This window comes from Coregonus lavaretus, assembly GCF_964263955.1.
Source record: "Coregonus lavaretus genome assembly, chromosome: 11".
NCBI classification, from domain to species: domain Eukaryota; kingdom Metazoa; phylum Chordata; class Actinopteri; order Salmoniformes; family Salmonidae; genus Coregonus; species Coregonus lavaretus.
In genome coordinates, this window is record NC_139998.1 from 55,535,836 (window position 1) to 55,550,024 (window position 14,189).

Here is a 14,189-nt window from a genome sequence, read left to right on the forward strand (position 1 = left end):
CAGCATAATATTTGAATCTGTTTGTGTGTGTTTGTATTGTGCGTGCGTGTGTGTGTGTGTGTGTGTGTGTGTGTGTGTGTTTGTGTGTGACTGAATCACTCTATGGCAGACTTGTCAGACTCATGATAATGTCTGTGTCACTCGGATATCACTGGCTGTCCAACACTGTACTGGATGTCGACATGGTGTAGACTCTACAGATGTATCGGTAAACAGGTAAAACTTCCCATAATGTGAGACAAGCAAAACAAACAAACCAAACATGTATCCAACCTTTTAAAGAGCCACTGGAAACACCGATTGGCACGTGTGTTTGTCTGTTGCTCATTACAAAAACGAGATTTCATTCTTGGAGGTGTGTTTCCTGACGGATTCTGCGTTTGGTTAATGATGTTTGTCCCCCATGAGACACTGTAGACTATTTCACTTCCTTAAAATCTCCAGAATGAATTTAAAATAACTCAAGGAATCTGTAATTATTTTTTACGTATTTGCCGAGGATGTTTTAGTTGCGCAATTTTACATCTAACTAAGGTGTTTGGTGTAGTATTTCTCAAGTGAAAAAATGTGTGATGTGTTGTCTCATGGAAACAAAGTCGGAGCTGCTGGGCAGGTCTGTCTCACTGTCTATGTTATCGGATAGAGAGCAATCACTGCAGCTGTTCCATCCCATGTTAGTGGGCAAATGGACATCGTCAAATCAAAACCCAACCTTCATTTCCCCGTTGTGACGCACAGATGTTCCAAACTCCGTTTTAGACGAGACTGACTTCATGACCAAAATTATCCTATTTACACTTTGTAGTCAATTTTGATATTAGAATAATAGTTTATGACTCATATCGACGCCACATAGGTCGTTTTCAAAGGGATTCATTGCTTTTTAAAGGCAGTCACTATTTAACAATTAAAAATGAATTTAACCGCAATTCAACACTTTTTTTATCAACCCAAAATGAAGGACAGAATAGGTCCGTCTGAATACATCTATAATATATTTATGTGTTTACTGGAAAGCTGTGTCTGGGAGATCAGGTTTCCACCTCCGTGATCTTTACAGGTTGTGGCAACACTCCACCCTGCCTCCCTGGCTGTCTGCCTGCCTGCCTGCCTGCCTCTGCCCCTGGGCTGGATTAGACAGAGTGCTGCAGGGCCCCTCCGCCCAGCTGCTAGCATATGAAAACACATCACACCGTAGTAAGCTGTAAAATGACAGGCGAGGAGATTCTGCCCTCTGGCCATTCACAGTTAATAGTAATTAAAACCACACTCCTGCGGGTTAAGAGGAAAAAGACTAAAAAAAAAAGATATGCTATCTTACAAATGGCTAAAAGTACACACAGATATGGGATGGTTGTGTGAAGGTGGTGGTTAAATTAGGCAAAAGGTCCAGACTGAGGGTCCAGGCAAAATAAAGGTAGAGATGTATTTCAGGGGTAAAACAGTACAATGTTGCTTTTCAATTCTCGCCCCATCTGTCTACATACAGGACAGGATTATTTCTACAGAGTAGGTAGAATTTGGCCCTGATCACTGATACAGGGTCAGATACAGTATGTGTCCATCCCCCTAATCCTAACCTTTACATCCCCTTAATCCTAACCTTTACATCCCCCTAATCCTAACCTGTCCATCCCCCTAATCCTAACCTGTCCATCCCCCTAATCCTAACCTGTCCATCCCCATAATCTTAACCTGTCCATCCCCCTAATCCTAACCTGTCCATCCTCCTAATCCTAACCTGTCCACCCCCCTAATCCTAACCTGTCCATCCCCCTAATCCTAACCTTTCCATCCCCCTAATCCTAACCTTTACATCCCCCTAATCCTAAACTGTCCATCCCCCTAATCCTAACCTTTACATCCCCCTAATCGTAACCTTTACATCCCCCTAATCCTAACCTGTCCATCCCCCTAATCCTAACCTGTCCATCCCCCTAATCCTAACCTGTCCATCCCCCTAATCCTAACCTGTCTATCCCCCTAATCCTAACCTGTCCATCCCCATAATCTTAACCTGTCCATCCCCCTAATCCTAACCTGTCCATCCCCCTAATCCTACCCTTTACATCCCCCTAATCCTAACCTTTACATCCCCCTAATCCTAACCTGTCCATCCCCATAATCTTAACCTGTCCATCCCCCTAATCCTAACCTGTCCATCCTCCTAATCCTAACCTGTCCATCCCCCTAATCCTAACCTGTCCATCCCCCTAATCCTACCCTTTACATCCCCCTAATCCTAACCTTTACATCCCCCTAATCCTAACCTGTCCATCCCCATAATCTTAACCTGTCCATCCCCCTAATCCTAACCTGTCCATCCTCCTAATCCTAACCTGTCCATCCCCCTAATCCTAACCTGTCCATCCCCCTGATCCTAACCTTTACATCCCCCTAATCCTAAACTGGTAAAGGGGGTAGGAGAACCTGATCCTCTTTCTGTGGTTCAGGGAAACGTCTAACTCAATGTATTTATATACAACAACAGTAGAAGCCTTTAGAAACCTTTAAAAACCAGTGTTGATACCAATTCAAACGTGTTTCTTTTACCTTTGCCCCGAAACGTCAAGATAACAGTTTTGTTTGAATAGGGCCGTTGCATTCCAATTAACTCTTACAAAACACCAAAGATAGTGGACTGGACAATTTCCACATCTTTACCTTTATGTTGGTGTCCACGCTATATGTGACTCGTTTCAGGAAATTAGGCATGTGTGGCACGTCACTACTTCACAGGAGAGGCATTTGAAATGATTTTTTGGAACATGTGAACTTTAATGGGCCTTAATAACAAACTTGTATGCCATCTGTAAATACAAATACAGTTGTTAAATTACGAGCCTATTTGGTTTAGCCGCAGAAAAAGACAGGAACCTTCCCGCTAGCCATGATTGGCTGGACATGCCAAGAGATGAGTTCAGATTGGTCTGCCGTGTAGCATCTTCTGTCTTTAAAATGAGCTGCTCATTATGTGTAGATAATCCTTTATACTACAGCTTTATATATATATATATATATATATATATATATATATATATATATATATATACAGTGAGCTCCATAATTCATTGGACAGTGACAATTTTTTTGTTATTTTGGTTCTGTACTCTAGCACTTTGAGTTTGAAAGGATACAATGACAATGAGGGTGAAGTGCAGACTGTCAGCTTTAATTTGAGGGTATATTCATACATATCGGATGAACCGTTTAGAAATTATAGAAGCTTTTGTACATGGTCCCCCCCTTTTTCGGGCATCAAAAAACATGGGACAGTTTAACATAATGTAGAATAAAGTAATAATTGTTAATATTTGGTCGCATATCCTTTGCATGCAATGACTGCTTGAAGTCTGCGATGCATTGACATCACCAGACGCTGGGTATCTTCCCTGGTGATGCTCTGCCAGGCCTGTACTGCAGCCATCTTCAGTTCCTGCTTATTTTGGGGACTTATTGCCTTCAGTCTCCTCTTCAGCATGTAAAATGCATGTTCAATTGGATTCAGATCCGGTGATTGACTCGGCCAGTCAAGGATTTTCCACTTTTTGGCCATCAAAAACCCCTTTGTTGCACTAGCAGTATGTTTAGGGTCATTGTCTTGTTGCATGATGAAGTGCCGTCCAATGAGTTTGGAGGCATTTGGTTTTATCTGAGCAGATAAAATATTTCTATAGACTTCAGAATTCATTGTTCTACTTCTGTCTGCAGTTACATCATCGATGAAGACAATTGAGCCTGTTCCACTGGCAGCCATACAGGCCCAAGCCATAACACCCCCTCCACCATGTTTCACGGATGAGGTGGTATGCTTTGGATCATGGGCATTTCTTTTTTTTCTCCACACTTTCCTCTTTCCATCACTCTGGTACATGTTAATCTTTGTCTCATCTGTCCACAATACTTTTTTCCAGAACTCTTGGGGCTCTTTTAGGTGCTTTTTAGCAAACTGTAATCTCGCCTTTCTGTTCTTCAGGCTTATCAGTGGTTTGCATCTTGTAGTGTACCCTCTGTAGTCCTGCTGGTGTAGTCTTCTACGTATGGTAGACTTTGACACATCTACACCTGCATCCAGGAGAGTGTTTTTGATCTGTTGGGCTGTTGTCAGGGGGGTTTTCTTCACCATAGAGAGTATTCTCCGGTCATCCACTACAGTGGTCTTCCTCGGTCTACCGGGTCTTTTGACATAATTGAGTTCACCGGTTGATTTTTTCTTGTTAATGATGAACCAAACTGTTGACTTGGGCATGGCCAGGGTTTTTGCAATGTTCCTGATTGATTGATTTTCATTTCTGAGCCTTATGACGGCCAGCTTCATTTGCATCAACACTGCTGTCTTCCTCATGTTGTCACACCACAACAACAACCTCCAAAGGCAATAGCAAAGTCTAGAATCAATGCTATTCATCAACAGCTCTCCTGCATTCACTAACGACACAAATGAATACACCTGCCTAACGACACACATCTGTGAAGCCAATTTAACAAATACTTGTAGTACCTTAAAATGGGGGGACCATGTATAAAAGGTGCTATCATTTCTAAACAGTTCATCCGATATATATGAAAATACCCTCAAATTAAAGCTGACAGTCTGCACTTCACCCTCATTGTCATTGTATCCTTTCAAACTCAAAGTGCTAGAGTACAGAACCAAAATAACAAAAAAATTGTCACTGTCCAATGAATTATGGAGCTCACTGTATATATATATATATATATGTATACAGTATAACGTTAGCCATGGAGAACTTCAAATGTGTTGCTACTGCTCTCAATAACATCAGGCGCTATCGACAAAGGTCAGTGGGAACAAGTTGTGATGGACTACTTTCTGGAGGAAGATCGTGCCATGCTGACTCTCTCTGACAATGAAAAAGAAATAAGACAATGAAGAAATCCCTGATTTAGGTCAAAACATTTTAATTGAACCAGACATTGTAGAGTCTTCTGATGACAGTGATGGGGGAAGAAATGACAATAGTGTCGTTGTCACTGAAGAAGTTGACAGAGTTTTGAAATCAGTGGAATGCCCGGTGGAAGCAGAGTATGATAAGGAGATTAGTATAATTCTGGCGTTTGATTACAAATGCAGAGGGAGTGGAAAAGAGAACAGAAGGCTGTTGTATAAAACACCTGTCTCCGGATTACATCTTCAAACTAAGGGCAACCATGGCATCCGTGACAGAGAGGGAGAAATATCTGATGATTCTTATGGCATTGCACATGGTCAGTGTGAACCAGAGTGACTTGACACAACGGGCCAAGCAAGCTGTACAAACAAAACGGAAATGACACAGGACGTCTTATTTATTGAAAGGGATTGCAGTCTGCCGTGAAGCGTTCATCCATGTATACGGGGAAGAGTCTAGCTACATTTTCTGTGTAGTAATATTATCTCAGAAAGCCATTTGCATTGCTAGTTATAGCCTAATGTTAGCTAGCTAACTAGCTAACATTAAACCTATTTGGTTAGCTTTAGCTAGCTATGACAATCGGTTTGTATTGCTAGTACTCTATGGATTGGGATTATGGTTCATTCTTTAGCTAGCTACATGTCTAAACGGCGGCAGGTAGCTTAGTGGGTAAGAGCGTTGTGCCAGTAACCGAAAGGTCGCTGGTTCTAATCCCCGAGCCGACTAGGTGAAAAATCTGTCGATGTGCCCTTAAGCAAGGCACTTAACCCTAATTGCTCATGTAAGTCGCTCTGGATAAGAGCGTCTGCTAAATGACTAAAAATGTAAAAAAAATGTAAACAAAAGACCCAAGTTAAAGCGCATTGTTAGCTAGCTAGCTAATGTTAGCTGGCTGGCTCGCTTGCTAATGTTACTAGTATGATCTGTGTAGTAATATTATCTCAGAAAGCCATTTCCATTACTAGTTATAGCCTAATGTTAGCTAGCTAACTAACATTGAACCTAGTTTGTTAGCTTTAGCTAGCTATGACAATCGGTTTGTACTGCTGGTACTCTATGGGTTGGGGTTATATTTCATTGTCTAGCTGGGTAGCTAGCTAGCTAGCTATATGTCTAAACAAAAGACTCCACTTCGCCAGATGATTACATGACCCATCAAGTTAGCCAGGTGTGTCTGGCGGTGATTACGGCCATCTATTATATAATAATGCTAAAATATTTGTATCTGGAATTTGTCTTTCAGCATCAGTAGAAGACGCCTGACTGTCCTTCACCAGTAATACAAGGAGACTGGAGGATGGTACGGTGGTGGTGGAAAGCTATGGCTGGCAACACCTGACTCTGAACTTCAGGCCGCTGCCACAGATCAAGCAGTACCAACACTTCAGATGAATATCATTTTCATTGCATTGTATGAGGTTATTCTTATTATCTAAACTTGGGAGGTGAATTAATGTTATGCAAGGTTGTAATGTCTTAAGTTATTTGTCTATTTTCCTGTTTTCCAGCTTCGATGCTCTGGAGCCTGGTGTTGTTGTCGCCAAGGAGTGTTCAGACTCAGTCAGGACCAGGTTTCAGCTGCTGCACAACGCTGACGTCCTTCCTCCCATAGATGGTATGCCTGTACAAGCACCACCTGGACTGGACACAACTAGACAAATTCATCTTTTTGAGAAGATCAGGGAGTTTTGTGACGAAGAGAGCATGGACATTTCCTGCACCAAAGTCAAGGGCAGGACAGAAACAGGCTCTCCGACTCTCCCTTGTTCACGTGTGGTGTGGACGGACCAGTTCATCACTGGGGGCGAGTTCCCAGTCATCCAGACTATCTGCAGTGCCTCTATGCACATTGACATGACTCTCTCCTAACACACAAACACACCATACGTTGCTGCTACTATAAAAAAAATTATCCTGCTCCTTAGCCACTTTACCCCTGATTGTATGCATATAACTACCTTCTCTATTACTGATATGGTTATTGATATTGTTATTGTACATACTGTATATTATTTTGTTCTTTCTCTACTGGCATTGACACTTTTTGTTCTTGTATTGTTTTTATATTGACACTTTCTATTTTTGATATTGCTACTATGCAAATATGCAAGTAACCATTTCACTGTACCGTTTACACCTTCTGTATCCTGTGCATGTGATAAATAAACTTAGATTTGATTTGATATAGTGTTTTCCAGAGACGGTAATGTGAAGAACAACATGACACCAAAGTCAGATTAGCATATAGGCTTATTGTAGGCTACTACTTTCACCAATTGTAGTCTTAATCTTTACTACAGTACTCACTCTGTTTAGCACATGGCCTCACATGTGAATCCTTAAAGAGATGGGTGGGGCTAAGGCGTAAGAGGGTGTGAACAATGCTGAATGGGTGTAGACAAAGAAGAGCTCTCCAGTAGGTGTACCAGAACATTCAAGCGCTTTTTTTTCTCAAAAGTGGGGTTACAAGTTCATCAACTTTCAAAGCAGAATTACTTTCCCATTGAGTCTCTACTTTTATCCAATGTAAAAAACAGCATTTCAAATGTTGCTACATAAGACCGAATCGAGGCGGCTCGTTTGAGAATGATCTGATTTGTTATGGGAGAATCCACTGACCCCTTGTGTGTGCACCAGACTCTGGGCTCAAATACTTTTCGTTGTCTTTCAATAACTTTAGCTGGGTTTGACTGAACTTGCATGGCAAAACGGAACCAATAGAGTAGTCCCAAAAATCCCAAACCCCTTTTTAAAAGATAAAATAAATGCTATTTGAACCCAGGTCTGTCTGCACCAACATAACCCTGACCCTAACTTAGTTGGCCTATACTAGGATCCTCTTATTGTCTTATAATCTCATTAATAAGAACTGTCCTTACCTTCCAGCTTCATGCCGACAGTGAGGCACTTCTGGAAGCGGCAGTAAGGGCAGCGTTTTCTTTGTGTCTTGTCAATGGCACAGGTCTGGTTCTCTATGCATGTGTACCGCTTGTTGTTCTGAACCGTGCGCTTGAAGAAGCCCTGCGGAGAAGCAAGAATGAACATGTCAACATGTATGACCCCGGCGTTTGTAATTGCCCTATTCACACCTACATACTTGAGCATGCAAGCTCATACACACACTCAGACATACAATGGGAAGCAATTACAGGCACAATAATACACAGTGGTGTGAACACTGGAGGCACAGAATGGAGGCACAGAAAACACAACCAAAACCACACAACCAAAATTGTGTTCACACAACACAAAGAGAATTTTGTGTTCATGATAAACTGACATATGATCACGTATACACATAGTTTAAACACACACACACACACACACACTTAAACAAACATAATATTTCTTGACACCATCTCCTGTTCGTCATCGATGGATGTGTCTTTACAGTTCCAAGTTTTCATATGTAAATGGTGCTGAACGAAACTGAATTTAATGATGAAAATTCTGATATCAAGTGATTACACTGAAGAAAGCTTAAAACCCTAACAAATACACAAAATCCAACATTGAATACAGTACTTTGGTATAAAACATTCTAATTCTTACTAACTTTATCCTGTTGCTTTGAATTGTTAATGCCGTATATATTTACTCACATGTAAACAATTATTTTTGCCATTACATGTACAGTTGAAGTCGGATGTTTACATACACTTTAACCAAATACATTTAAACTCAGTTTTTCACAATTCCTGACATTTAATCCTAGTAAAAATGTCCTGTCTTAGGTCAGTTAGGTTCACCACTTTATTTTAAGAATGTGAAATGTCAGAATAATAGTAGAGAGAATGATTTATTCCAGCTTTTATTTCTTTCATCACATTCTCAGTGGGGTCAGAAGTTTACATACACTCAATTAGTATTTGGTAGCATTGCCTTTAAATTGTTTAACTTGGGTCAAACGTTTTGTGTAGCCTTCCACAAGCTTCCCCTAATAAGCTGGGTGAATTTTGGCCCATTCCTCCTGACAGAGCTGGTGTAACTGAGTCAGGTTTGTAGGCCTCCTTGCTCGCAAACGCTTTTCAGTTCTGCCCACACATTTTCTACAGGCTTGAGGTCAGGGCTTTGTGATTGCCACTCCAATACCTTGACTTTGTTGTCCTTAAGCCATTTTGCCACAACTTTGGAAGTATGCTTGGGGTTATTGTCCATTTGGAAGACCCATTTGCGACCAAGCTTTAACTTCCGGACTGATGTCTTGAGATGTTGCTTCAATATATCCACAGAAATTTCCTTCCTCATGATGCCATCTATTTTGTGAAGTGAACCAGTCCCTCCTGTAGCAAAGCACCCCCACAGCATAATGCTGCCACCCCCGTGCTTCACGGATGGGATGGTGTTCCTCGGCTTGCAAGCATTCCCCTTTTTCCTCCAAATATAACGATGGTCATTATGGCCAAAAAGTTCTATGTTTGTTTCATCAGACCAGAGGACATTTCTCCAAAAAGTACAATCTTTGTCCCCATGTGCAGTTGCAAACTGTAGTCTGGCTTTTTTATGGCCGTTTTGGAGCAGTGGCTTCTTCCTTGCTGAGTGGCCTTTCAGGTTATGTCGATATAGGACTCGTTTTACTGTGGATATAGATACTTTTGTACCTGTTTCCTCCAGCATCTTCACAAGGTCCTTTGCTGTTGTTCTTGGATTGATTTGCAATTTACGCACCAAAGTACGTTAATCTCTAGGAGACAGAAGTCTCCTTTCTGATCGGTATGACGGCTGCGTGGTCCCATGGTTTTTATAGTTGGGTACTATTGTTTGTACAGATGAACGTGGTACCTTCAGGCATTTGGAAATTGCTCCGAAGGATGAACCAAACTTGTGGAGGTCTACATTTTTTCTTTCTGAGGTCTTGGCTGATTTCTTTTGATTTTCCCATGATGTCAAGCAAAGAGGCACTGAGTTTGAAGGTAGGCCTTGAAATACATCCACAGGTACACCTCCAATTGACCCAAATTATGTCAATTAGCCTATCAGAAGCTTCTAAAGCCATGACATCATTTTCAGGAATTTCCCAAGCTGTTTAAAGGCACAGTCAACTTAGTGTATGTAAACTTCTGACCCACTGGAATTGTGATACAGTGAATTATAAGTGAAATAATCTGTCTGTAAACAATTGTTGGAAAAATTACTTGTGTCATGCACAAAGTAGATGTCCTAACCGACTTGCCAAAACTATAGTTTGTTAACAAGAAATTTGTGGAGTGGTTGAAAAATGAGTTTTAATGACTCCAACCTAAGTGTATGTAAACTTCCGAATTCAACTGTATATGTGCTTTGGGTAAATGTTGAGAGAGATGCATGAATACAATGATTGTCATGTTACTTATATTTGAATTAATGTTTTAATGAAAAGTACAGACTATACTTCTGTTCTAATTATTAGTTTAAGCAATGATACAGAATACTATGAGTAACATCAAAATGTGAACAGTATTTTCATGAAGTAACCTGTTGCAATTCCAGCCAGACAATATTACAAGCACTACATTTGGTATTCACACTTACATGGTGCAATGAAGACTTCAGAATGTACTGCAATATGAGAATAAGAGTATAAATCCAATAAATGATATCCATAATTTATAGTTCAGGGATTACATGGTTGTACCTGCACCATTAAAATTAATTTTCAGGAGTACCGGGAAAAATCAAATGTAGAAAAGGTATTAACGTATTCCACACAAGTCGGAGAATTGCCCTAAACCTGCCCCATTTAAAAGTAAAACGATCAATATTTCACCAAATTCCAAACATCGTTTTTTAATTGTCACGATCGTCGGATATAGAGGACCAAGGCGCAGCGTGGAAGGTGAACATACTTATTTATTAAATGATACACGAACAAAAAAACAAATCGATACGTGACGTCCACAGGTGCAAAATACAAACCAACACGGAACAAGATCCCACAAACACTGTGGGAAAACCACCTGACTAAATATGGTTCCCAATCAGAGACAACCAGCAACAGCTGATACTCGTTGCCTCTGATTGAGAACCACTCTGGCCAACATAGATATACAAAACTAGACTAGACACAACGAGCACAAAACATAAACTCTACACACCCTGGCTCAACTTAAAAGAGTCCCTAGAGCCAGGGCGTGACAGTACCCCCCCCTTAAAGGCGCGGACTGCGACCGCGCCTAAACATCACCGAACAGGGGAGGGCTGGGTGGGCATTCCTCCTCGGAGGCGGTTCCGGCTCCGGGCTTGACCACCACCCTCTACTAACCCCCCCCGTAGTGCCCCTGGTCTGGTCTAGCCCTACTGGCTGGAGCTGGACTGGACTTCGGTGGAGCGGATTGCTCAGGCTCCGGTGTGGAGCAGCTGACCGGTACCTGACCAGGCACCGGTGAAACGGGCACGGGCTGGCGATGCGCACCACAGGTTTGGTGCGGGGAGCAGGAACAGGCCGGACCAGGCTGGCGACGGGCACCATTGGCTTGATGCGGGGAGCAGGAACAGGCCGGGCCGGGCTGGCGACGCGCACCACTAGCTTGGTGCGGGGAGCAGGAACAGGCCGGGCCGGGCTGGCGATGCGCACCACAGGTTTGGTGCGGGGAGCAGGAACGGGCCGGGCCGGGCTGGCGACGCGCACCATTGGCTTGGTGCGGGGAGCAGGAACAGGCCGGGCCGGGCTGGCGACGCGCACCATAGGCTTGGCGCGAGGGGCAGGAACAGGCCGGGCCGGGCTGGCGACGCGCACCATAGGCTTGGCGCGATGGACAGGAACAGGCCGGACCGTACTGGGAACACACACCACTGGCCTTACACGGGGATCAGGAACGGGCCGGACCGGACTGGCAACACACTTCAGTACCTCTCGCCGTGCCTCTACATTTTCCTTCCCTCTATACACCAATGGCTCCCGTAACCCGGTGGCCTTCTCTCCTCGTCCACCAACTCGCCCCTTATCTGCCTCCAGTGGCCCCGTCGTCCCTGCCATGTGCCCCCCCCTAAAAATGTATTGGGGGTGCCCCTCGCCTGTCCGACGACTGCCCGGTTGGCGCCGCTTCTCCTCTCCTGCCTGGGCACGCTGCTTGGTCCAGTGTTGGTGGGATCTTCTGTCACGATCGTCGGATATAGAGGACCAAGGCGCAGCGTGGAAGGTGAACATACTTATTTATTAAATGATACACAAACAAAACAACAAATCGATTCGTGACGTCCACAGGTGCAAAACACAAACCAACACGGAACAAGATCCCACAAACACTGTGGGAAAACCACCTGACTAAATATGGTTCCCAATCAGAGACAACCAGCAACAGCTGATACTCGTTGCCTCTGATTGAGAACCACTCTGGCCAACATAGATATACAAAACTAGACTAGACACAACGAGCACAAAACATAAACTCTACACACCCTGGCTCAACTTAAAATAGTCCCTAGAGCCAGGGCGTGACATTAATGTACAACCTGCATTGCTTGATCCAGCCCCGTTACATGAAAATATAACTACACTAGACTAGACCCACTGGATATACAGTCTACTGACACACTGGATATACAGTCTACTGACACACTGGATATACAGTCTACTGACACACTGGATATACAGTCTACTGACACACTGGATATACAGTCTACTGACACACTGGATATACAGTCTACTGACAAACTGGATATACAGTCTACTGACACACTTGATATACAGTCTACTGACACACTGGATATACAGTCTACTGACACACTGGATATACAGTCTACTGACACACTGGATATACAGTCTACTGACACACTGGATATACAGTCTACTGACAAACTGGATATACAGTCTACTGACACACTGGATATTCAGTCTACTGACCCACTGGATATACTGTCTAATTTACATTTTTACATTTTAGTCATTTAGCAGACGCTCTTATCCAGAGCGACTTACAGTTAGTGAGAGCATACATTATTTTTTTATACTGGTCCCCCGTGGGAATCAAACCCACAACCCTGGCGTTGCAAACGCCATGCTCTACCAACTGAGCTACACCCCTGCCGGCCATTCCCTCCCCTTCCCTGGACGACGCTGGGCCAATTGTGCGCCGCCCCATGGGTCTCCCGGTCGCGGCTGGATATACAGTCTACTGACACACTGGATATACAGTCTACTGACCCACTGGATATACAATCTACTGACACACTGGATATACAGTCTACTGACACACTGGATATACAGTCTACTGACCCACTGGATATACAGTCTACTGACACACTGGATATACAGTCTACTGACAAACTGGATATACAGTCTACTGACACACTGGATATACAGTCTACTGACACACCGAATATACAATCTACTGACACACTGGATATACAGTCTACTGACCCACTGGATATACAGTCTACTGACACACCGAATATACAATCTACTGACACATTGAATATACAGTCTACTGACACACTGGATATACAGTCTACTGACAAACTGGATATACAGTCTACTGACACACTGGATATACAGTCTACTGACACACTGAATATACAGTCTACTGACACACTGGATATACAGTCTACTGACACACTGGATATACAATCTACTGACAAACTGGATATACAGTCTACTGACACACTGAATATACAGTCTACTGACACACTGGATATACAGTCTACTGACCCACTGGATATACAGTCTACTGACACACTGGATATACAGTCTACTGACAAACTGGATATACAGTCTACTGACACACTGGATATACAGTCTACTGACAAACTGGATATACAGTCTACTGACACACTGGATATACAGTCTACTGACAAACTGGATATACAGTCTACTGACACACTGGATATACAGTCTACTGACCCACTGGATATACAGTCTACTGACACACTGGATATACAGTCTACTGACACACTGGATATACAGTCTACTGACACACTGGATATACAGTCTACTGACCCACTGGATATTCAGTCTAATGACCCATTGGATATACAGTCTATTGACACACTGGATATACAGTCTACTGACACACTGAATATACAGTCTACTGACACACTGGATATACAGTCTAATGACCCATTGGATATACAGTCTATTGACAAACTGGATATACAGTCTACTGACACACTGGATATACAGTCTACTGACACACTGGATATACAGTCTACTGACACACTGGATATACAGTCTACTGACACACTGAATATTCAGTCTACTGACACACTGGATATACAGTCTACTGACCCACTGGATATACAGACTACTGACACACTGGATATACAGTCTACTGACACACCGAATATACAATCTACTGA

General features: G+C 42.8%; 1 protein-coding gene across 1 annotated transcript in view; it reads right to left on the reverse strand.

Annotated features, from left to right (window-relative positions):
- The window catches only part of LOC311137690 (nuclear receptor subfamily 5 group A member 2-like), a 206,899-nt gene that overhangs the window by 179,985 nt on the left and 12,725 nt on the right, over window positions 1–14,189 (reverse strand). Inside the window, exon 4 of the mRNA XM_084172235.1 lies at window positions 7,796–7,937. Coding sequence (XP_084028361.1) covers window positions 7,796–7,937 — 142 coding nt within the window. The remainder of the gene's footprint in view (window positions 1–7,795; window positions 7,938–14,189) is intronic.